The sequence below is a fragment of the Agelaius tricolor genome, unplaced genomic scaffold (assembly GCF_023055355.1).
Source record: "Agelaius tricolor isolate 1412-34295 unplaced genomic scaffold, bAgeTri1.0.p SCAF_22, whole genome shotgun sequence".
Taxonomy (NCBI): domain Eukaryota; kingdom Metazoa; phylum Chordata; class Aves; order Passeriformes; family Icteridae; genus Agelaius; species Agelaius tricolor.
The window spans coordinates 799607-823217 of record NW_027269282.1 but is presented as its reverse complement, the minus strand read 5'-3'; the positions used below and the strand labels follow the sequence as shown (position 1 = coordinate 823217).

The 23611-nt window shown below is 42.0% G+C and overlaps 1 protein-coding gene across 3 annotated transcripts in view; it reads left to right on the top strand.

The window, feature by feature from the left end:
- Window positions 1-3503: 3503 nt before the first annotated feature.
- The window catches only part of LCOR (ligand dependent nuclear receptor corepressor), a 90008-nt gene continuing 69900 nt past the window's right edge, over window positions 3504-23611 (top strand). For 2 of the 3 annotated variants that reach the window (XM_071446145.1, XM_071446149.1), the window contains exon 1: window positions 3504-3649. In XM_071446145.1, coding sequence (XP_071302246.1) covers window positions 3553-3649 — 97 coding nt within the window. In that variant the 5' untranslated portion in view covers window positions 3504-3552. The remainder of the gene's footprint in view (window positions 3650-23611) is intronic. The other variant, XM_071446148.1, reaches the window with a different exon arrangement.

Genomic DNA, 23611 nt, shown 5'->3' with positions numbered 1-23611 from the left:
GCAGGAGTTCTGCCTAATCTGGGCCCTCTCCAGTATGTGAGGTGTTACCCTAGGGAGAAATCCCAGCCTCCTGGTCTGGGACCCACAACAAGGGCTGACTGAAGCCAAGGAAGCTACCACACATCCACACTCTTTTTACCCTGTCTCTGAGGGGTCAATCACTGACCTGTAGGTTTGCATGCACTTGGCAACGTGCTGCTGCCTGGAGCAGATTGACAGAAAAGGTTTTGCTGAAATATCCACTTAAGAAAGAGGATAGTCCAAGGCTGCTTGTGCAAGTCTCATTTTACTGCAGCTGGCCCCTTTCATTCAGACATCTGCTGTGCTGATGGAGAAGGTGCCATGTTCTGCATGGCGTTGCCTTGAACACCAGCCACACAAAAATCAGGCAAAACAGCAATTTAGAGTCTATCCCCTTCTCCCATTCTGGTATATTCCTTCTGCAGGACCACAGAAGGGGGCAATTAATGGGACAAGAGGGTAAATCATGTTTCTACTGAGTCCCATAAAGGTCATGCAATTCTATAGGGCCATTTTTAACTCTCACTGTTTCCCCACCTCTGGCATCTCTGGGGCTGTAATGATATTGGGTGTGGTGCAAGACTGTGAGAAGACAGGTTTCTGCTCAAACGTCTTTCTGAGTATTTTCTGTTCTAATGGCAAAACGGATGTTGGAGAGACCTGCTGTAGGATCTGCCCTGAAAGTCTTACCTCTGAGATGCCAGGCCCTGCTCGGTGCTAAGTGCAATTGTCTGCAGCTCATTAACATCAAAGCATTTTCTCCACTGGGCTGGGCAGCTCGGTAGTAACCACCAGACGGACCAGAGGACAGCTAGCTCTCCACTAAGCTTTGCCTGCAAACAATTAACATCAAAGGGGAGCCACCGTGAAACAGGGGGGAAACAACGTTTCAAATGTAGCAAATCTCATGGCTCACGGGAAATGGGGGGAGGCCAAAGCTGGGTCCCAGCTAGAGAGCTTGGGCTGAGACATTTACAGGAGCAAGGACAGGAGTGGCTGCTGGGGCCTGCTGGTGGTCCTGGCCAGGAAAATGGTGGATCCGCTTTGGTTCAACAAACCTGCCTGACCATGCTGGTGGCAGCATGGTGCAAGCTCTGGTTTATCAAATTTGGTCCAGCCCAACTCTAGGATCAAGTCAGATCTGCCTGTTGCCTTGGTAGTTTCATGATTACTCACTTAGCTGTCACTCTTGATGAGGCTCTTGAGGCCATTCCCACTGCTCTTTATACCCTTTTTCTCCATCTCCCTGAACACAAAAGTTTTAGTTTTGATTCTAGATGATGCTGCTCTTTTATAAAGTGGACCTTGGCCCTTTGTTTGCCCCTCCTCACAGGAGACCTGTGATATTAAACCATTTTTTAGATTACAGGACTGTTGCCTTTCTCTAGCCCTCAAACAGCTTCTTGTGCTTTATGTACTGGATATTCTGGTTCATGCTTTCCTCATCCTCTTCCTCCCTGCTTTGGTGATGGGTAAGAAATCCAAAGTATTGGTATTTATCATGCTACCAGTCCATGGTTAGCCCTGGGGAGGGCAACACATTATAGAAAATGAATTAATTTTTATATGGGTCCCAGTCAGGAATTAGAAGCTTTTAGGTAGGTTCAATACCAGCACAGGGTAGAACCGAGGGGCTGTCTCAAAGAGTTTGCTATCTAAACATCAGTCTAAGAATAGAGGATTGCAAAAAAACCCAAAACTAGAACTCTCTAATAATTAGTGTGGGGAGTTCACCCACTGTTCTAGCTGCCATGCAGAAGTTACCTGCTGGAGTTTAGACCATCCATGTTGTAATCCCTTTGTTTAGATTATCTACCTCTCAGGAAATGCACATTTCTGTGATTAGTACAGTGGCAGCTAAGGGGATCATTCCTGAGCAGGAGTGCCCAAAGAGCTTTCCTACTCTTTGTGGTATAGAAATTCTTCATAGGTCATGCTTTCCCTGTTTTCACTGTTAATGGCTTTCAAACCAGGACTGGGATTCCCTAAACCTGTTTGCTCTGCTCATGAAAACAAGCTTCACCTTGCCCTCCTCACATGGAAGCTGCATCTTGAAATGGGCTTTTGCCTCTTGCTACTCTGTTTGCTGTCTACTCTGGGAAGTTCCACCTGCTACAGTAAGAAATCATCCTCTGACTTCCTCCAGGAAAGTACTGAGAGCCAACCAATAATCCTTGCTTATACTACCATTGGCCTTCAGATAGCTCTGTCCATCTTTTCCCCCACCGCAGCTTCCCTGGTAGATTGGCAGAGTAAGTACACCTTGGGTTTGCACTCCTTTTGCTGGACTAGCCAAACTGAGCTGTCTTGATCTCCTTTTGTAGGACAGGTTCATTGCTCTCCTACCTGCCCACACCAAGTGCCTCTTGGTGTTCCCTTTGAACAGGACAGGTGGCTTACAGCAGCTACAACAGCAGCTGAACAGTAGCTCAAACAGCTCTTTCTGTCCAGGAAATACTTTATCTAGGACATCCTAATACTGCAGCTGCATTTGACCAGCCAGCTTTGCACAGCCAACTTTGAGCTCTATGCCTTTTTAACTCCCTAATCATGTGTGGCTAGGCAAGATGAGGGTAATGGCTCTAGTGGTTAGGGTGGGGAAAGAAAGGCTCATACACCTTCATCTCTGGCCTTATGGCAAGGTTTGGAGTAAGAGATTTCACTTTACAATCCTATCCCCTGAGCTTGAAAGAAGCTGGTAGTGGTGCTCCTGTCCTCCTGCACGGGTACAAGGCAGTGCCATGCTTTCCCTAGATTGTCAATGTATTCCCTGCTTGCTGTCATCATTGCTACTACATCACCAGCGCCCTTACAACATCTGAGCACACCTGGAGGGAGGGCCTTGTGCTTGTGGTGCAAGGCTGCAGCACAGGAGGTGGCCGAATCATGGAGCTGTCTCTGCAGGACCTCCTGGCCACTGCAGGCTCATGTGCCTTCTCTTTGCATCATGGCCATCAACAGAACTGGTGGTTTTATAACTACACGGTGGAGCAGATGAGATTTCATCTCTTCCTGATGGAAAACCATGTGATCTGAAATGGCCCCTCAAGGAAGGATTGCAGCCCTGGGCACAGTGAACCCTCTGGGCACAGTGAACCCTCACAGTCCCCTCAGGACACGGTGACCCCTCACGGGTGGCATGTCCCCTCAGGACACAGTGTCCCCTCAGGACACGGTGACCCCTCACGGGTGGCATGTCCCCTCAGGACACAGTGTCCCCTCAGGATACGGTGACCCCTCACGGGTGGCATGTCCCCTCAGGACACAATGACCTCTCAGAGCACGCAGACCCCTCAGGGCGTTCCCGCTCCCTCACGAAAGGCTCCGGGGTTGCACAGCGCCCCCTAGCGCACGGGTGCGGCGCGGCAGCACGTGCGAGCCGCTGGGGGACGGGCGGCGCATGCGCGGGGCGGGGAGAGCGCCGAGCGCGAGTGGGCGTGCCAGAGCGCGGCGCGCGCGGCCCTCCCTCCCTCCCTCCCTCCCCCCCGCCCCGCCGGCCGCCACCGCCCCCGCCCCGCCCCCGCCCAGAAGATGGCGAGCCCGTGCGGGCGGCAGCAGTGCTCCATCCAGAGGCGCGGCGTCCGCCACCAGCTCGATTCGTGGCGACACAAGCTCATTCACTGTGTAGGTGAGGGACGGCGGCGCGGCGGGGAGGCCCGGCCGGGCCCCGCGGCGGCGGGAGGCTCCGCCGGAGCGGGGGCCGTGAGGCGAGCGGCGCCGCGGCCTGCGGGCCCGCCCCGCTCCCCCTCCCCGTCTGCCGCCGTGAGGCGCCGCGCCGGGCCGGGCCCCGCCCTGCGCCGAAGGGGGGGAGCCGGGAGGGGGTCCTGCCCTGCCCTTTTGTGCGGCCCCTGTCAGCGCCGCGCCCGCTCCTCCCCGCTCGGCACGGCCCGGCCCGGCCGCGGCCCCTTCAAACTTGTTTACGGCGGGGCCGCGCCCGGCGGCGCGGAGCGGCCCGCCTGTCACTGCCCGGGGGCGAGCCGCGGCCGGCCCGCCTGCCCCTGGCCCGGCGAGGCGGGAGGGAGCGAGGCCGCGGAACCGGCGGGAGGATCGGCGGGGGAGGCGGAAAGTTGTGGATCGCGGTGCCGGATTGACGCCGTGAATCCGGAGCGGGGCCGCGGGGTTAAAAGGATGTGTGATTGCTTTTCTGTTCTCACTCCACCTCCTTTTTTTCCCCCCTCTTCCTCTTTGCGCGTTTCTTGTTGAGTAGGCTCCCTGCAATCGAATGTTTGGGGTTTTGAAAAGGAAGTCCCTTTCATCTCGAGTAACTTTTTCCATTCAAAATACAGATTTTGCCCTCTTATCTTTCGCTGCTTAGAAATTGAAACCTTTTCAGTGGGACCCAACATTCATGTAAATGTCAGCTCTAGGCCAGTAATTCAGTGTCTCCAAAGAAAAAAGGTTTGAGAACAGTAGACTGTGAACTTGCAGAGTAATCGTAAAAACCCCTGTCTAGAGCATTGGTATGTTTCATCTTGTTTGGCCTTCTGTTTCTAATTGAGCACAAACCCTCGTTTTATTTTTAAATATGCAAATATGGCCATAATCTGCCAGTGACTGCTCAGCATAGGTAATCTGTAATAACAGTCACAGATTCACTTTAGTTCCTTGTGTGCAGAGTTAAACCTCTTATTGTCAGTTAGCTCAGCATCCCAATTCATTATCAGGGATTTGAAACACCATTTTTGGTTACACCAGGATGTGTAACTGCTGTGTATATTTTTGGCTTCATCTAGATGTTTAAATTTCTGTAATACAGAAAATACCGTGTGCTCTAGATGCTTGTTAACTTCAGATTAATTCAAGCAATTAATTTGTTTTATATATGAAGCAACTGAAGGGCAATATGTTACTGAGAAACTCCTACTACATGAAACTGTTGGGTTTTCTTTCCAACGAATAATTGATATTTCTAAATTCAGTTTGTGGGATTTTATTTTGATTCTATCTCTGGTACATTTTATTCCACAGCTGCTTGAACCAGATTTATTTTACTTCTATCTCTTTTTCTCAATTCCTCTTACCTCAAGCTGCTGGAGTTCAGCTGTTCTGGTCCTCTCTAAACTCTCTATTTGCAGCATGTCATCTTATCTTCCTCTCAGTCCCTGCTGCTCTAGCACTGGGTCCAGTGGAGCTGTCCTATTGCTCAGAGTTTAACATAGCTGTGAGGAGTAAATTTGGAAGGAAGAAAAAAACCCAAAGAAGACAGTTTCAAAGCTGCTGTTGAAGATACTGTGTTGGGGTGAAATGCAAGAATTGTCTCTATTCATTGTGCTGCTCTTTGGGAAAATCCTGGGTAGAAAGAGAAGTTTATGTCTACAGACTCAAGGAAAACACTACGTTATTGAAGTTCTTAGCAACCCTAAGTGCTAAATCTTAAAACAAACACCCCACCTCCACCCCCATTAATACACACCCTGTTCCATTTCCCTAAAGCCATTTAAATTGCCAGCTTCTGGTGAAGTTGCTTCCTCCCCTCATCTCTTGCATATCTCTTCCTCATACCTAAATTTGATACGTTTTCTTCTTCCAAAAGATTTCTCTCTCTGAAAGTCCCTCTGTGTGTTTAACAAAGGGTACTGAGAAAGCTTTTAAGCACAGAATTGAATGGGGTTTTTTGGAGGTAAAGTACAAAACCATTTTAAAAAAATAAAGTCCAAAGTGTAACAGTGCTCTGTGACTTTTATCTTGATGGCAGTATGTCGTAAATAGTTTCAGCTTCAAATTGATCAGTTTTATGAGGTTTCAGGACCTGCCTCGTTCCTACTATGAATCTTGCATAAATTGTTGGGTCATGTAAATGTGTTGTTACCTTTTTTGTTTTCATATTTTTATAAAATTATAAAGGATTTATTGCACTTGCCCACAATCTCCAGCTGAAATTATGTTGTGATCATAACCCCTTGCTCTAAATATATACCTCTGTCATCTTTTTAAGTGAACTTTGACAATATTCCGTGAGATTTGGAAGTAGACTGTTAAATGATGTAGTCTTCTGTTTTACCTTGGCTGTTTGTAGAAGCCTTCGAGAATTTTTCCCTGTAATAAACACTCTACTTTCCAGTATTTATGCATCAGGATGTGAAAATTTTTCTTGTAGTAATCAGACATACTCATTCATATTTAGTTCTGAAAATAAATGAGGTGTGTGGGATTTTCTGTGTTAACATCATTCCCTGAAAAGTCATTCTAATACCACACCATGTGGCATTCAGAAAAAATATACCTGTGGTTTGAACTAGTGCATTTGGCAATAAATATGGCTTAAGTAATTCACTTTCCCCTCTTGTTTCTTGCTTCTGCAGTTGTCTGCTCCTTTGGACTGTGGGTTCATGACAATTTGTCAAACTAAGCTTGTGCTCTTAAGGGAGCAAAACCACAGAGGGACAGACAGACCACCTGCCCACAAGGAGCCAATTCAGGGGAGCTGTCCTAGCAGAAAACATCTTTTGGAGGGAGTAGAATAATTTTGTGCTGGTCTAGCTCCCTGAACTGCTGGCAGTTTAAGCAAATACCAGCACTAGCACGAGGAAGAGGGTGAGAATGCAAAGCTGGTGGAAAAGAGTGGCAACAAGGCAGCAGAGATACAGATAAACTTGAACTGTCATAGAGTTGCATCCTTGGTTGTCCCAGTGTGGCCTTTTGTGGGAGATAGCTCAGGGAACTGATCTGGCTGAAACCTTCCTTCATTGTCATGCATTTCATCCCGTTTCTGTGAGGAGGGAGATGGTGAGGCTGGTGGAGCTCACATAGGTCTGTGAGCAGTTCTGTTGATCAGTGATGAAATTGAGGGAGCAGCGTGCCGTGGCCTGGAGGTGAAGGAAGCGTGGAGAAGGGGTGTCCAAGCTCTCTTAGCAGGGAGTTGTAATGGGACTGTGAACCACAGAGCAGGGATAGCTGGGACTGGTGCACAGATCATGGTGCCCTGGTAGCACTTTGTAGGGACAGTCTGCCAGATCACAACTATTTGATGCTGCCATTTGTGTTCTCTGTACCAGTCTTGAGTGTTAGCGTCTTTTTCAGTGGTCAAAAGCAGATACCTAGACATAAAGGCATGTGGTGATTTTAATTTACTTTTCCTTCTCCCAGCCTCTAATCATCTTGTGTTCAGGCACTTGCTGAATTTGAAACGGTTGATGGGATTGGATCTGCTAAGGAATGGGGAGTTTGAGGAATGAAATAACGCAGAGATCTCTGAAACCCTCCTGACACCTTTTACACAGGCAGTTAATAGCATGGCAGTGCTGCGTGATCACCGGAGTAGCATGAGGTGATCGCATGCATTTCTTCTAGCTGGTGATGCTTGGCCCTTTGTTAAATATTAGCTGTACTCTTGGAGAGTCTCTGACTGAATTATGCTCTGTGTTGGGGGTGTGGGGGCAGGGAGAGAACGGTTCACTACCCTTCAGAGGTGATCCTAGTTTTGGGAGCAAAATGAGGATTTCAAGGGAAAACCTGTAACATTCTCATCAGATTTCCAGTCATCTTGAGCTCTGCCAGTGTTTCATTGAGATGCTGCTTAGCTGTTAAAGTTATTGCTGCTGATTAAATACTGCAACTTAAGTACCTGATCTCTTTCTGTTTAGTTCATGTATGATGGTGGTCTTCTGTGACCTTGGATACTTAGGATTAAAGTGTAGATTCTGAGGAAGAAGTATGATACATCAGGAAGTGTTAGAATACAATAATAATCAAGAGAAGGTGTATAGCAGTTGAATAATTCTGAAATCTTTATTACTTTCCTTATCTTGATTATGGCTCCTGTATAGCTCCAGCCTGTGTGTGATATGAATTAGCTGCTGCTTCCAAACAGTTAGCTGTGTTACCTTGTTTTGGAAGTAGGCTCGAGTCTTCAAGTGTTTAACGTGGTTCTAGTTCAAAGGTCAGATTGTATTTCTTTGTTCCAAAATGAGAAAGCTTATTATAGCTGTGGTGTTGATGAAAAATAATAATAAAAAGCAAGTTAAAGTTTAAATGTAGGGCTGTTCTATACTGGTGTTTGTTTTAGATACACCCCCAGCCTTGTCCTCAGCAAACGTGAGTGGTACTGTTTGCCTTATCTCAACCTGCTTGCAACGTAGCTGCAGATTGTGGCTTCTTTTATTAATATTAATCCATTGTACAGCAATTTTACAATTTAGTAGCTGAAGGGTTGTTCAAGAAAATCTGTTCTATGCTCCAACATTTCTGCTTGTTGGCAGTATGAGTAGAGGGAAGGAGAATTAACCTTTTATTACAAAGTTATGCCAGGAAGAGATTGAGGCAACTATCATTTAAAAATGAAAATCTTTTGTTGGAAGGAGTAAAATTTACAGTGTGATTTTTAGTTTTACTTTAAATGTGCATGGAAGGATGGTATGTATCTGAAGAACAGTAGAAGTTGAACTGCAGGGGATGAATCTTGATCAGTTTAAAATTCAAATTCTTTGAATTCACTACAAATCACTCTGGATTTGCCCTTGTTTCCTTGCTTGCACATGAAAAATAACTTCTCTTCTTTCAGGGATGATGTCAACCAATCAAAAGCGTACTCAAAGAAATTATTGATAATCACTTTGAGTTATACCATCTTGAGATATTCTTCTGATGCCTGCGACGTGAAATTTCACACTAGGCCTAATAATTGGGGTTTCTTTCACATTTCAACAAAAACATATTTTAATTTGTGTGAGGTAATAGCAATGATTGCAAGGTGGGATATTTCCTTCTTGGGATATGTTCCTGTTTGTCCTGCAGGAAGTATAGGCATTTGAACTTTTTAAATAAGAAATAATGACATTCAGAATTCATCTGGTCTAATAAAACTTCCAGAATTAATTGTGGTAATCCATTCCATGCATGTAGAAAATAGTAAAAATCCACCTAGACAAAATCTATTTAGCATTTATGTTGAGATGTATATATTACAGATTTACAGCTTTGTGGTACAGTACCATTTTAAAAGAGTACCTGAAGGACTGTTCCAAAATTTTAAGCCATTTCTTGACAGTTTGTGCTGTATGTTGATGATAGTCCAAATGCTGTTATGTATAGAAGTCCAGTTACTGCACTTTAATGAATAATGGGTGATAAAAAAAATCCCAATTTCTGTACTCCATTCTAAATCCTCATTGCATGGTGCTTTAGTGACTCCACAGTCTGCCATCTTAGGCTATCGTACATCCAGGCAAGTACTGTCATGTGTCCTTGCAGGGTTTTGGGGGTTTGCTTGTTTTTGTTTGCTTTGTTTTTGTCTGAGAACTTATGTTCTTTCACTGCTATTGTAAAATCACAATGAGAATACTTCCTAGAAGTATTAGTCAGTTTAGGCAAGGTTTGAGGAAAAACAAGCATTTAATAGGGTTAAAGAAAATTAGCCCTGTCTTACAGGTTGGGGCAGAGCAAACACTACTGCAGTATTTTACAGGAGACTTTCCAATCCTCTTCCTCACCCTTCTATGTATACATATTTTCACTCTTAAGAGGATGAGGCTTTGGTTCTCAAAGTTTGCTGGGATGGATATTTATAACTCTCTGAGAAATACAAAGCTTTTGGGATTTTCTGAGAGCAAGGTTGGATGGGATGGGCTGAGCCAATTTAGGGTCTGCCTCTGGCTAAGAGGGGCATTAGTGCTTATTTTTACTAAACTGACAGAAATCTGCAAAACCAGCTCATCTTCTGGCGATGTGCAGTAACCTGAGTCATCCTAGGTGGGAATGAGATGATCAGGAGAGCTCATCTGAAACACTCGATGGGGTCACATCTGTGGGGGGAAGGGAAGTGGGTAGAACAGTCTATTCCAAAGACACAGAGTCTTCTAGTTTGTATCTTGTTTCTTGTAACCATGCTACAGACTGTGGTTATGTTTGACAGTAGTGCTGTCTAAACTGGCTTAAATAGTCCCCTCTGTTCAAGCACAAAACTATGTGTAGCAGCTGGGTGAATCAGTTCCCTGACTAGACCTGACGGGAAAACATTTTTTTTTTTTTTTTTTGCTATAACATCTGCAGAGGAAGAAGAGGCACAGAGAGTGAGGAATTGGTGAGGAGTTGAGACTATTCAACTGGTATTGTCACACATGCAGAAATACATCTTTCACTGAGTAGGTGTTAGTTTTTGTGTGCTTCATGTTCATTGCAGAAGTAGGAAGACTGAGGCAATCTCCCTCTTCATGCTCTCTCCCTGATAATGAACTGTGGGCTTTGCTTTCCTAACCAGTTTCTCTTTAATAAAGTTGCAGCTTTATACCTCCTCTCCTTGTATCTCTGCAGGCCTCTGGGGTTTCTCATTTCTTTCTGATAAATCTGTATGGCCATTTTGGGAAATGAGAGCTTCAGCTTCTTTCTTTTTCTCTTGAAGAATGCCTTACTGTTATTTCTCTGGATATCTTTAAATCATTTACCTTTTTCCTCAGATTTAGTTCACCTTGTATGTTGTGTGTAGTATCACATGCTCTTTATGGTGAATTGACAAAAAATTGAACTCTCAAAGCTAAGTAGGAGATTTGAGTTACACATCAATGCTGCTGACACATGAAAGATGAAATAGAGGTTATGGTTTTGCAACATTTCTGCAGGACACCAGTTCCTCTATGGTAAAATTGCTACTAGATGATGTCTCCATCTGTTTTTTTCCACTGTTGTTACAGAGAAGAGAAAGGATGGTACTCCTCTTGCATTTTCTAGGAGGGGTGGCAAAGTGGCTGCACAGGGAAGACTTGCAAGAGGACAAAGGATGTTCCTTATGCCCTGAGGACCATGATATTTTATGGGAGGGAGTAGAGGGGGAGAAAAGAGGACTTGACAAGAGCCTAGTATTCATTAACAAAGGAAGCTTTCAGAAGCTGAATCCAGCAGCGTGGAAAGACATCAGAGGCCACCAGACAATCTTAACTCTTGAGCTGAGTTTACTAATGAAAACTTTCCTGGTTGTCTTTGATTGCTTTTTGCATACACCTATAGTACAGGTATTTCAGTGTGTAACTGGAGAGGTGAATCCATCTGATGTCCTTTGCCCTCTGCTACTGCAGGGGTGGTGGTCATTTTGAAAATGGATTAACTGCCAGAATAGGAAGAGGAACAGGTAGTCAAGAGTCAGAGTTCTTAATTTCTTTTTTTCTTTTTTTGTTGGTTGCCCTAACAAAAGGATGTGAAAGCTTCAGCTCACAGCCTGTAGTTCCCTGCTCTTATAATACATCAAGGCAGGTTCTTAGTGCTGAGGCTCCTGTGCTTGTCGTGGTGTCTGTAATGAGTCTGTAGCAATGTGCTGTTTGGCTCCCTTTGCTGCTGTGTTTGCGTGACAGGAGGCAGCTTGCTGCGTTACCTGTGTAGCAAACTTCTGAATTCAGCCTGTGGCCTTGCAAGGACAGGATAGTCCTGCAGCTGTTACACTCTCCACAGAGATTCAAGTACACTAAGCTCTTTGGTGGTCTGCTTGTGCTTTATGTGCTGAGTAACTTGCAGGTAAGTTTTGAAACTTTATCGCAGATTAGTCAGAATAAAATAGAGTTCTGTGCTTGTGCACTTCAGATGGAGAATCTTGTGATCAGATGAGTTCTCTCAGCCTGTGCCTTGTGTCCTGTAGTCTTAGGCTTCTGGAGAAATATTTTTATATATTTGAATTGAGAAAATGGATTTACTTTGGTTTTAACAGCAACCTGGCTTACTTCTTGTCTCCTTTGGGAGTTATTTGGTCCTCAGTGTGAACAAGTTGAAGATAAGCTAGTGTCTTGTCTGAAGTTTGGTCATCTCCTGGGTTAAGGGCTGTCATTGTGACAAAAATGATGAGAGCTGCTGTCTAGGTGATGCTTTATCATGGCTTTAAGATGTGTTTCTGAGAACATGCATAAAGAAAATTTTAGCAGAAGTGGATGCTTAACTTCCATTCATTCTGCAAAAGTAAGAGAATAGGAAAGCATGGAGGTAATTTCTTTTTCTGATCTAAACAAACTTAAAAACAATCTTCTTGAAGCAGTGATTCCATATACATCCTTCAGAATAGGAGGAGCATTGCTACTTATCCCTAGCTTTCTCTCCTATTTTAAAGTCATTAGTGAAACTTAAGTTTATATGATACCAAAATCTCTCTTCTGGGGTTTCTCTCAAGGGTCTTACTTTTATCTTATGAAGAAAAAAAATCTTGACAGTGCTCACTTCCAAATGAGCAGTGAAAAAACTTTTCTTAAAAAAAACTACTGCACTTTTTTGTCAGTGATCATTTCTTGATCTAATTGTCCTCTTTGGAAGTAAAAGGAGTGTTCCTTGCTGGTTTAAAATGTCCTTTGGAAAAGTTGTGCTCTTATTCAACTAGAAATTGAAAGTTTCAGTTACCTTAGTGGTTATTCTTTATCTGCATGCTGTACCTTACTATCTTTCAAAATATTACAAGATTAGGAGAAGGATGAAGACATGTGAGGGAGCATATTGCAGAATGTGTTGTGTAAGACAAGTGCACTGAGTCTTTGTCAAAACGAAGTGTCAAAGTCTCTTGGAGGGGGAAAAAGTAGTTTTTTCCCTGAAATATTTCCCATGAATATTTAGTTTATTCTAACTTATACTTCATGGCAAATTTGTATCAAGTATAACACTAAATTTGGTATTTCTGGTTAAATGCCTAACTACTGCCCACACATTTCTCTTGGTTTTTTTATACTTTTCTGTCATTCTTGTCAGTCCCATGCATTCATTCAAATAAGAAAAACGTAATCATCTGTAACTGTATGGTAAGATGCTATGAGAACCTAGTTTTTGTATCTTACAGGAGTATTTTTGTAAACTCCTCACAAAATCTAGTGCCTTGGTCTTGCCTCTGCAGGGTTCCTTGAGTGATGTACAGTCATTTGAGAAATGAATGGCTTTAGTGCTCAGTTGGCATAGGCCATGCAAAGGTCCATTTTGCATATGATCTTTTGAATTCAGCAGGGATGCTGCATTTATTTCTTGAGCAAGCCTAAACCATTGAGAGAACTGTGTTTTGCCAGAGCTCTCTTAAAACAGTGTTTTTCAATCTGAAGTTGGCAAGAAGCAACTGTGGAAAAACAAGGCTACTGCCAATAGTTTAAATTGTGTGGCATTTTATGCTTTTCAGGATTCCACAACTTGAAAATTACTGCTCTAAATGATTTGTAAATGAGGGCTATTTTTCCTTTCCAAAGTGGCTGTAGGTGTTAAGGAGTATGAGCTGATACTTAGTGATCCATTAGATTAGGACTGATTTTTATCTTTCCTTCCTCTTCTCATACTTTGCTATTTAAAAGTATATTTTATCCAGAAATGGGTATCATGGTGGATACTAAGTCTGGAAAACTTCAGTTTGAAAGCTGACTTCTGAAAAAAGGTTGGAGTGGTGTTAAGTAGGTCTGTTTACAGAACTGCACTCTGTGAATGTAGAGCTTCTGTACTCTCCCTTCCAAGAATCTTGCTATGAAGGCCAAACTCCTGCTAGTTTGTGTTAGATCTAAAGATTTCATTGCATTCCTCCCTTACACGGTTGTGAAAGAACTTTAAATATGCAGGCTTGAGCGTAAACTGATGTAGTCTCCATGCAGTGCATTGGCAGATGCCCTGAACCAGCAAGTAAACCACCTTTCAGGTCTCAGGAGGACATGGATTTATTTATTTTAATGACTAGAAGGCATTTGAAGTATGGGATGGACGCTAAGCTGTTTGCTAATCCTTTGGTGCACTGCTGTTCTGGGTATCAGAACCCAAATAGTCTCCATCCTGGCCACTGTCCACCTGACTCTTTTTTGGTAGAACCATAGCTGAGGTCACAGTTTGAGCATGCTGAAAGTACAAAATTGAATAGAGTTCAGAGGTTACTCTGCTCAACAAGTTACTCAGTTTTAAAACAGATTAAAATTTGACTTCTTAAGTTAAAGATGCTGCAGAACTGTAGTCAACTTTGCCATGGAGGCTGCACTCCTTTCCTATGACAGATTGGTTCTTGTTCTTAAATCATCTGTTTGCCTGTGACTAATCTTGAGTTTGTATCTTTCTGCTGCTTGTACTTTGAAGTGAATTCTGTGCTCCAAATAAGAACAGCAGACAGGGCTTTACATTTTTTCAGCTCCTTGTAGCCCAGGGACTGCCCCTGGCCCTAGGATAGGAAATGCCTTACACAGCTTGGTATATAATGGGAGGTGCTTGAGGGGAAGGCAAGAAGTCGATCACAGCTGCTTTGGTCTATACTTACTGGCATGGTGATGAACTTTAGCACCCTAAATGCGCTTGTGATGACACCTCACAAACTTCAGAAAGTAAGCAGTTATTTTTGGAAACTTTTTTCCCCTCAGGACTAAAACTACTAAACCTACTTAAAAAAAAGTCTATGCAAAAGCACTTTTTCCCAAGAAATCGACACCTTCTGCTTATCGTGTTTGTGGGCATTTCAGCATCCCAACCCTACATCCCTCTTGATGTTCCTTCTTGTCTTTCTAGTGTTTGAAAGTTGGAGGGCTTTCCATTGTTGTAAGCAAGAAGAATAGCTATTTCCTATTCAGCTAGAGGAAAGAGATAAGCAATCCTTGATCCCATCTTTAAGGCAGATGGATCTTTGCTCTCAGCATGCCATGATGCTGCCTGGGGGGGGTCTTCATGATTGTGCTGGTAAGCAGCAAACAGAGCTAATTTCTGAGTTGGTTTGTACTAGGAGACTTGAAGGGTTAAGAGTGCTGAATTTATTGTGCAGTTTTAAGATTCTGTTGGTGGTGTCAAAAATTTCTTTAATAAATAAATAAATCATGCTCTGAACACTGGTTTGCTGCCCCATAGTTTTGCTGGTGTAGCTCTGTTTGGTCTGTTTTTAAGCTGGGTTGTGAAGTCAAGGTTTAATAAGCCTTGACTAATGAGAAGTCACAGGCTAGTGTGAAGAGAGGCTGTGGGACCTTAGCTGTGAGTGGGCCAGAACGAGAGCCATGGATGTGGGTGTGTGGAGGAATCCCTGTCAGGGATGTCCTTGCCTCTGAGCTGGGAACCGTCTGTTCTCAGTGGCAGTGAAAGGACACCAGTGCCTGCAGGAGCACCTTGTGGTTATGTGTGACAAGTGAGGCTCTCCTGAGGACTAATGCCTGCTTTCTGTCAGCGTGGCAGCCAGAGTGTAAATGTGCTTTGGCTGTAGTGCAGTAACTGCCTCACCCTCTGCTGTCAGTCCACACGCATGTAGGGCTGGGGTCTAGAGCAGCTTGAGTCTGCTGGTCTTAGGAAATTGATCTCTTGCTTCACATGACCTCACAGAAGGTCATAAGCTTACTCTTGTTTTCAAAATGACATGTAAAATCCTTGTCTGTGGGCTTTCAAACTCCTTGGTAAGGCATTGTTTAACTCAGGTGGCTTCTCCCTGCTAGTTCCTTTTGAGGGGAGGTAGAGATGAAAATTAACTACCAGGACATCATAGCCTTGAAATATCCCAAGAGTTTTTCTTCTTGGAACCAGTGAAGGAAAATGAGTATATCTTCAAAACTAGGTCTCTTGAAAATCCAGATTTAGCATAAATGAGGATGCTTCACAAAGAACGCTTTTAGAAAAGGAGATAATGAGCTTTAATAGCTGTGTAAAGACTAAACTCTTCCAAATACATCTTAAAGCATTTTTGGGGCATGGTCAAAATATTTCCCACTTCAGAGGAAAAAAGAGTTTCAGGTAACTAACTACCTGATCTTCCCATCAAAGAGAAAAGTGTATTCATTTGAAGCCTTTGCTTATTAAAGTTCTAATGTGAAACTTGAGGGGGCAGTGTTTGGGGAGGCACTGGTGGGAGAAGGCAGCCAGGTTCTGGTGGGTTTGTTTTGGTTGTTTGTTTGTTTGTTTGGGGTTTTTTATTTTGTTTGGGTTTGGTTTTGGTTTTGTTGTTTTAAGCTTAACAAGTCAAGTGGAAGTCACCATGAAAAAGCTATTCTAAAAACATACTATTTTCAGTTAAGTGTTAGGATGGCAAAGGGATGTGCTTAGATAGGTTCTCTGAATCTTTTTGTAAAGGAAATTAACAGAAAATGGTCCTCAAGAATATCTAATAAAATTACCGTTGGCTTTTGAGCCATGAGTTATTCTTTGTCCACAATTAAGTTAAACATTATGCTGTTTTTTAAACTGTCTTGCATGACATTAAGCAAGTTTCTAGATGGTCAGATTTCTGAAAAGGCATGAAATTGCTCTCTTTGCAATATTACTGTTTTGGTGAAAAATATTGAAATGTATTGATTATAGTTTATATACCCTAAAAGTGATGTTCAGTGTTTGTAGAAGATGCTGTAGGAAACATTAAGTAGACTTTTTCCTTTTTAAAATAAAGGAGAGGTTATGCTAGAGCAACTGTAATAAAGCATTTCACCCTGTTTTTGAAGAAACTGCAAGTCCAAATTTCGAACCTTGCCAAACTGCAGCTTAGTGTTACATTTAGAGTAGGTACAGGTTTGGGCAGTAACTCCTACCATAATTCCTGAGAAATCACAATTGTATGTCTTTTAACCTAAATGAGCAGTATTGGAGAGTACAATTGTTTAATGCTGACCAGTTTATAAGATTATTCAGGAAAGATTTTGGTTCCACCACAGGTAAACGGAATACGTATCCAAGGGATGCACAGCAGTAAAAGTGAATTTCCATATAAAAACACAATTCATGGTTGCACAGCAGTTTTTACTCTCACATAGATTTAAAATGCTGCAGGAGAAGAGTGATCATACCACCCCCTTTGTGCCACTGCCCTCACTTTGTGTAAATGCATGCTGGGTTGGATCAGGAAACTGATCCCTGAACCATCTTGTCGTGTTACTGTGCAAATGCGAGATGAGTGAGCATCTGGGGGGGTGGGGAGGATGAGTGGGATCAGCTCTTTCAGTGGAGAGGTGGATTTATCACGGATTAAAGTGCCAGGTGATCAGTAATCATAGCTTCAAAACATTGAAACGTGCTGCAGTATGAACTTCCCTGGTACAGTAGCCTTCAGTTTACAGTGATCTGTCTTCTACTGACTTGGGATAAGTGAATTGTGGAATTTTGTGTTTTCTTACTCTGCTTCTCATAGTTAACAATTTTTGCACAGTATATTTTGCAGTCATATTTTGCATACACATGCATTTTAGTGCTCTTTAATTTTTATCACCCTCCTTTAATGCACTTGAGTCAGGCAAGCCTCATTTTACTCCTGATGCTGCCTTATTAGTCAATGTGCCTTAAGTTGCAGTAAGTCTTGAGTAGATAAAGATCTTTATCCAATATGTTTGTTTTTCATAAAATTAACAGGAAGTTACAGAGAAACTGATGCTGCAATGGGGACATTAGGACTAGTTAGCAAAAAATGATTTTCAGGGATGAAACCAGCTGAATCTATCTTTATATCCCCCAGTAGTCATTCTCATAGGTATTTCCTTGCTCTGGTTCCTTTGACATAATGGTGGTCTAAATTCTCCTTTCGAACTAGAGTCAACACATTTTTGAATGTTGGCCTAAAGGAAGGGATTCTCTTTACCTTGTTGGGTAATCTGTGTTTTTGGGCTTTAACAAAATGACATCTCTGCTGGGGTACCTTACACCTTAGGTTTGTGTTGCCAAGTGGGAAGATGGGCCAGTGCTGCAACAACTTGTTTGGGATCAGTGTTCTCCCAAAGAGCGGGGCAGTGGGTTTCTAACCTCTTGAACCTCCTGGACCTCAACCCCTCATTACACCAGACTTCAGAGCATTCTTGGTCTAGTGCAGTATCTTCCATTTCCAGTGAAAACAGTCCCTACTACAGAGGGATGCATAGGTTTGGACTGGACTTTTTATGTGATCAGCCAGTCAGAATGCATATTCAGCACAACTGCTGGTTTTTAGAGATTTTGTGTTAAGACATGGTTTACAGCTGTCATAGGGCTTGCTTCCAAACCAGAGTCATTAGGGAGAAAAAGCAGGTAGAGCTAAGGGCAGTTAGCACTTGTGCTGAGTTCATCTGTGATTGATCAACCAGCATCTCCTGATGGCTGACCAAGGAGTGTGCCAGGGCTGTGTCAGACCAGCTCTGCGTTCTCGAGAGAGAGCTGGAGTAAGAACCACTCCCTGATAACACCTGTCTGCTCATTCACCAGTGGGTCCTATTGCCTTCCCTAAGGGCTCTGGGATCTGTGTGCTGGCCTCTCCTACAGGAGTGTGGGTCTGTCCTGCTCCTCTGTGTCTCACCTGTTCTCTGCAGCACACTGTGCCAAAACCTATGCACCATGGAATATTGTTGACTCTATCTCCTTTCTGTTTTAATAGGCTTTGATTTTCCAGCATCTTTACTGTAACATGCATCTCTCATGGTTTTCATTTGCAAGCAGTCCAGTGCAGTTACACACCTGACAAACTGGAGCAATTGCATGCTGTTCTTTAACAGACTTTTAAGCAGCAGCTATGCTTCTCCTTCTGAAAAGACGTTTTTTGTGATGTGCTGGCTATGCTTTTCACGATGGCATTGGTTAAGTCATCTCCTTGTATTGCCACTTACACTTTTGCCCTTATTGGAATTGGGATTCTGGGCTAGGTAAACCTTTGTCTTAACCCTGAACACCCGTTCTCATACAAGGTGAACTTATAGAAGTTACTGCTTAAAAAAAAGAGAGAAGTGAGGGGTGTGTGTGCAAAATCACTTATCCTTTCTGCAGTCTCATGAACTTCTAGCAGTGTAACTGATGCAGTGTAGGAGTAGGAATGAGTGATGGAGTAGAGAAGGAAAGGGCTGCAAAACCTGCTGTTGCTACTGCTCCAGAGACTGCTTTGAATCTGTAAGGTGATTGGACTTTGCCTCTATGAAACTTGCCTCATGCTAGCACTGATCTTTTAAAAGGGGCAAAAGATTACAGAGATACTTTGCTAGTGTCCTCTGGTGCAAAATCAGAGATTAATTTTTGTTATGTCTGAAGCCATGCATCTTCCTAAAATACACTGCGTTCTTCAATGAGATTATGGGATTCTTGGTTCTGTACTGTCTTTATAGTTTGAGCTAATTTAATACCCATGCTGTGTTTCATGTGCCTTTGGCTTGAGGGATACCTGGCAACATGTTGTTTAAATCTCCATTGAAATATGCAGGGCTAACCAGTTTCTGTCAAAGATGAGGCAGACTGGTAGGAGCTGTTTTGTTCTTGCCATCACACCACAAGCAGCAGCTGATGATGTGCACGGGATGACTTTTTTCAGAAATCACATAGCTTTGCAGTTGTCAAGAGGGAAAACCTTCAGTCTCCTATTTGCTTGTGATGATGGGATGCATAAACTGGAGCATAAGTCTCTATGCTGGAGCTTCTCCTAATGTTCAGCAACATGATAGGCAGAAAGATGGCTTCTGGTAAAATGTTGAACCTGTTGGTTTGGGATTTTGGTTTTTTATTTTGTTTTGGTTTTTTCTTTTTTTGTCTGTGGACTGCCATGAGTACAAACCGTCTACATGGTTGCCTCATGGAACCCTTGTTACCGAGGAAAACAAATTCTGTCAAATTAGCCTATTTTGTTAATTTGCGAATGAATCAGAAAAAATGGTTCCTAGTTTGTGTCTAGAAATATTTCTTAGAAACAAAGACTTGACAATCCTTGGAGATGTATGCTGGTTACTGTAACTTTTACATTTGCATTTGTCTGCCCTGGGTGAGGAGTCTCTTGTAGTCTTTCTGAAGGCAGAGTCCATGCTTTCCTCCTGTTATCTTTGCTATTAAAGCTGGATAGTGCTGACATCTGCCTTGATGGATGAGTGGATGTCATTCTTGGGAAAAGTAAATTTAAGGCAAAAAGTAAATGGTGAAGGATTTTTTTTAAAATTCTTCTTTCTTTTTAGTAGTTGAACTAGCAGTTTTGGTTTATTTTCTCAAGGACCACAGGAATAAATCTGAACAATGCAAGGTTGAGTTGCACCTGTAAAAGTGGATTCGTTTTCTTAGCTTCCTCCTGTTCTGCACAAAGCCACAAGCAGCAGAAGTACTGGAAGAGCCTGCTGCGTAGGCTTATGCTAACCGTATGTTAACTTTGCTTAAAAAAAATTAAACCCTACCTCCTGCAGAACTTGATTTGCCATTGAGAAGAGCTTTCCACTTGCTAGGCATGAAGGGGAATTTTTCAGTCCCTGGCAATTGTGCAGAGAGATGGCTATTGTTATTGGCTCAAAGACTGTAGAAAGAACTTTAATTTCCCTGCTCTGTTTGGTGCCTCTGCAACTCCAGACTGTCTTTCAATGCACATATTTAGCTGACTGTCCACTGTTGCTGCTTCTAGGTTCCTTTCATTTTATGTTTTATTCCACTATCCTTGTGGTTCTTCTACATTAAGTGTTTGGAGTTATTTTTCATGAGGTGTTTTTGTTTCCAAAGTAATTTTATTTTTTCTCTGGGTCATTTATGTATTTGTCTTCACTAATGTTTGCAACATCTCCGAACATAGTATCCTCTGTGAATTTAACTAACGTGCTGTTTACCCTTTCTTCCAGATCCAGTTTCTGATCCTACTTCCACATTTGGGAGTATGCAAGGGACAAACACAACTCTTTGCGTAGCTTGACTGGATATCCCAAGACTAGGATGTTAGTATATTTAAACATTTTTTTTGCATTAAAATGTTGCCAGTATCTTAATTGCACATAGACTATTATTTCTTAAATGTAATTAACTTTATTGGCATTATGCATATTCAGAAGCTTGCTGGTAAAAACATACTGCAGTCTGACTAGTGCTTATTGGTGACTTTAAAATGGGTACAGGAGTAAAAAGAATTTCAGGGTTGCTTTTTAAATGAGCTTATTTAGTGTTACAGCTTTAACACTCATTCTTGAAAGTGTTGGCTCTTTGTGTAATAAGATTAACTACAGGTTAATCCATGAACATACAAAATCTTTAGACTATGTTCAAGATAGTTATGAAAGACCGTTTCAGACTTATGAATGCATGAAGAGAGATTTTTAAATACCTGAAATAGTCAAATATCTATAGAAATATTTGCATCAAATAAGCGTTTACAAAACCCAAAAATGCACACTGAAGTCTTCTTTGATTCCCTGCATCGTAGGTCATATTATTATTCTGGGACTCATAAGGAGCCAGTTGTCTGAAAGAGTAAACCCTATGCTAAACTATTTTTGCAGATTTGATAATGCAGTTTCCTTAAAAATGTGTTTTGTTATCATATCACTACTGCAAAATGAGGTATTGCATGTTTTCTGTTGTGCAAGTAATTGCTTGGAAGTAATTAGCAATTCAAAGACAAAGTCAGCATTAAAATATCTGCTGTTTTGAAAAATGTTGGGTTTTTGACTCGGCTACTCTTGGTGGAGTGTTCCATGTGTTCAACTACTACTGTATTTAATTGAATTACTTATTGAACACTAGGCAAGCAAGTATTTAAAATACTGAAGTCACTAGGATACTGAATACAGGGTTCATTGTGGAGCTGTAGATTTTGCAGGTTCCTTTCCAGCCTTAGTTTTCCAGTGTGCTTCTGTTCTTTTCCTCCTGTAAATGAAAGGAACCTTCTCTTCATGAGATTTGAATTTCTTTTGTTAAAACTGCTGCTGACCTTCTTGCCTGTGATTTTACAGTGATTAGGTATAGTTTCTCTGCTTGGATTTTAATTGATACTGTTCAGCTTTGTACATGGGTGACAAATCCAGTAAAATTGCAATTCTTCTTTAGCTTGGCTACTTTGGCAAAAGAAGAACTGGTGCAAGTTGTTCTGCAACACTTGTTCTAGTATCCCACTGCATTTTGTTTTAGTGTCTGATTTCCTTCACTCATACCTCTGGTACTATTGCTGTGGTTTTATAGAAAAGTGTGTTATGGTCACCACAATGTGTTCTAGATGTCTAATATTCCTTGAACTTGGAAATATTTCTGGTGTGAAAGATAACTTTTTTTTAAAGTTGGGTATATTTGAAATCATTTCCATAGTACTTAAGATATGAAATTGACAGTAGTGGGGAGCAGGGCACTCACATGAAGTAGTTATTAATGTTTCTTGCACATGCAGTCGTCAGTAATTTACTGTTCCCTCTTTATGCTGTACTTTGTTCATTAGGTGTGCATGATAATCTTTTCTAGAAAAGAGAGAAACTTATGTATAAGGAATTCTGTAGGGAAAAAAAAATTACCTTAGGGGAAGATATTTACAAAGTGTCATAGACATCAACAAACTGAATAGTTGTTAGTGCTACTGTAGACTTTTAATCCCTTAGGATCAGATTATTAGGGTGTAGCCTGAACAAGCTCAGTTTGCATCAAATTTCTTTGCTGTTTATATGGCTGTACTGCTGGCAGTTCCTAGCTGTGGATTAGGAAATCCATTTCTGAGATTTTGCTCTGAAAGAACAATTAAGAAGTTACAAAAAGAGCTGCTTTGATTACAAGTGGACAGTGATACTGATCTTAAAAGCTCAATCTTCTAGCAAAGCAGCACTCAAAATTGGGAAGGGTTTCTATTGTTTCTTCTTGTAAAAGTTGTACTAGATACTTCAGTTTCTGGTGAATCTAGCAATACAGCAGAGTGGGCAAGCTTGAGAAGATTTGTGTATAGGTTACCTGAAAAATTTAATTCTGATTTGGAACAAAAGACTAACTTCTGATTTGGAAGGCTGAGTGCTCTCCCAGTGTTTCTTCACTTAGCATGAAAGAATTGGTTTCAGATCTTTTGATCGTCCTAGTGATGATAGTGACTTCATTCTTTGAAAAGATCTGAGGGAGGTTTAGCAGGTTTACTAAAACCTTTTTACTGAGACACTAACTGTAAAATTAGAGCAAGACTGGCTGTTGTAGAAGTCTTATCTTCAGATGTTTTGTCTTTGTAACAATTTGATGTTCTTGACTAGAAACTTGTAATTTTTTTTACTGTTAGCATATCCTGAGATTCTGCTGCAACACAGTGACATTGAGAAACTCAGTGTGCATGAAGAATGGGACTGCTGTCTTCTCTCAAGTTCAGATCACAAATGATGCTTTGAAGCAAAGAACTTCAACTGGATTGAAAACAAATGTATGAGGGTATAGGGTGGCCCCACCAAAGTACAGTGGATAAACATTTGACTAAAGAAGGCCAATAATATATGCTATATTTCAGGAATTCCAGAAGGTCTGGAATAAATGAGATGGAGAAATCAGCAGTGTCAAAAAGCTGCACGTAGCAGCTTGGTTTGAGGAAGACTTAAAGATGATGATAGGAACTGAAATTACTATGTATATAACTCAGTTAAATGCATTATAAGCTGTTAAATATGCCATTAGACACCAATTCCACTGTAGCTATCCAGAAAAGGTACTTGGGAATAATTTTGAAATCCTGAATGGCCATCGTGAAATCTGTGTTCTCTATCATGTTACTTTTGCATCAACCAAATTCCAAGGGATCTTTTCTGGCTATGATCTTTGCTTCTGATCCATTATTTATTTCAGATATCTGTCTTTAATCTGAATAAGGGAAGGCAGTCTGAGAGAGCGAAAAACTAAGTTGGAGACAGATCTTGATTTCTGCAGTGTTGTCTAAGATGTCCCTCCCTGGTCCTGCCATTTGTTCTTGCTGGTGTAACTGGACTAGGCCAGGAAATTGTTCCAATCTAGAAAAAAGGCAAGCAAAAATGATGATTTTTTAAAATCTTTTATATGTTCTTACATAGTAATTTATATTGCCAGT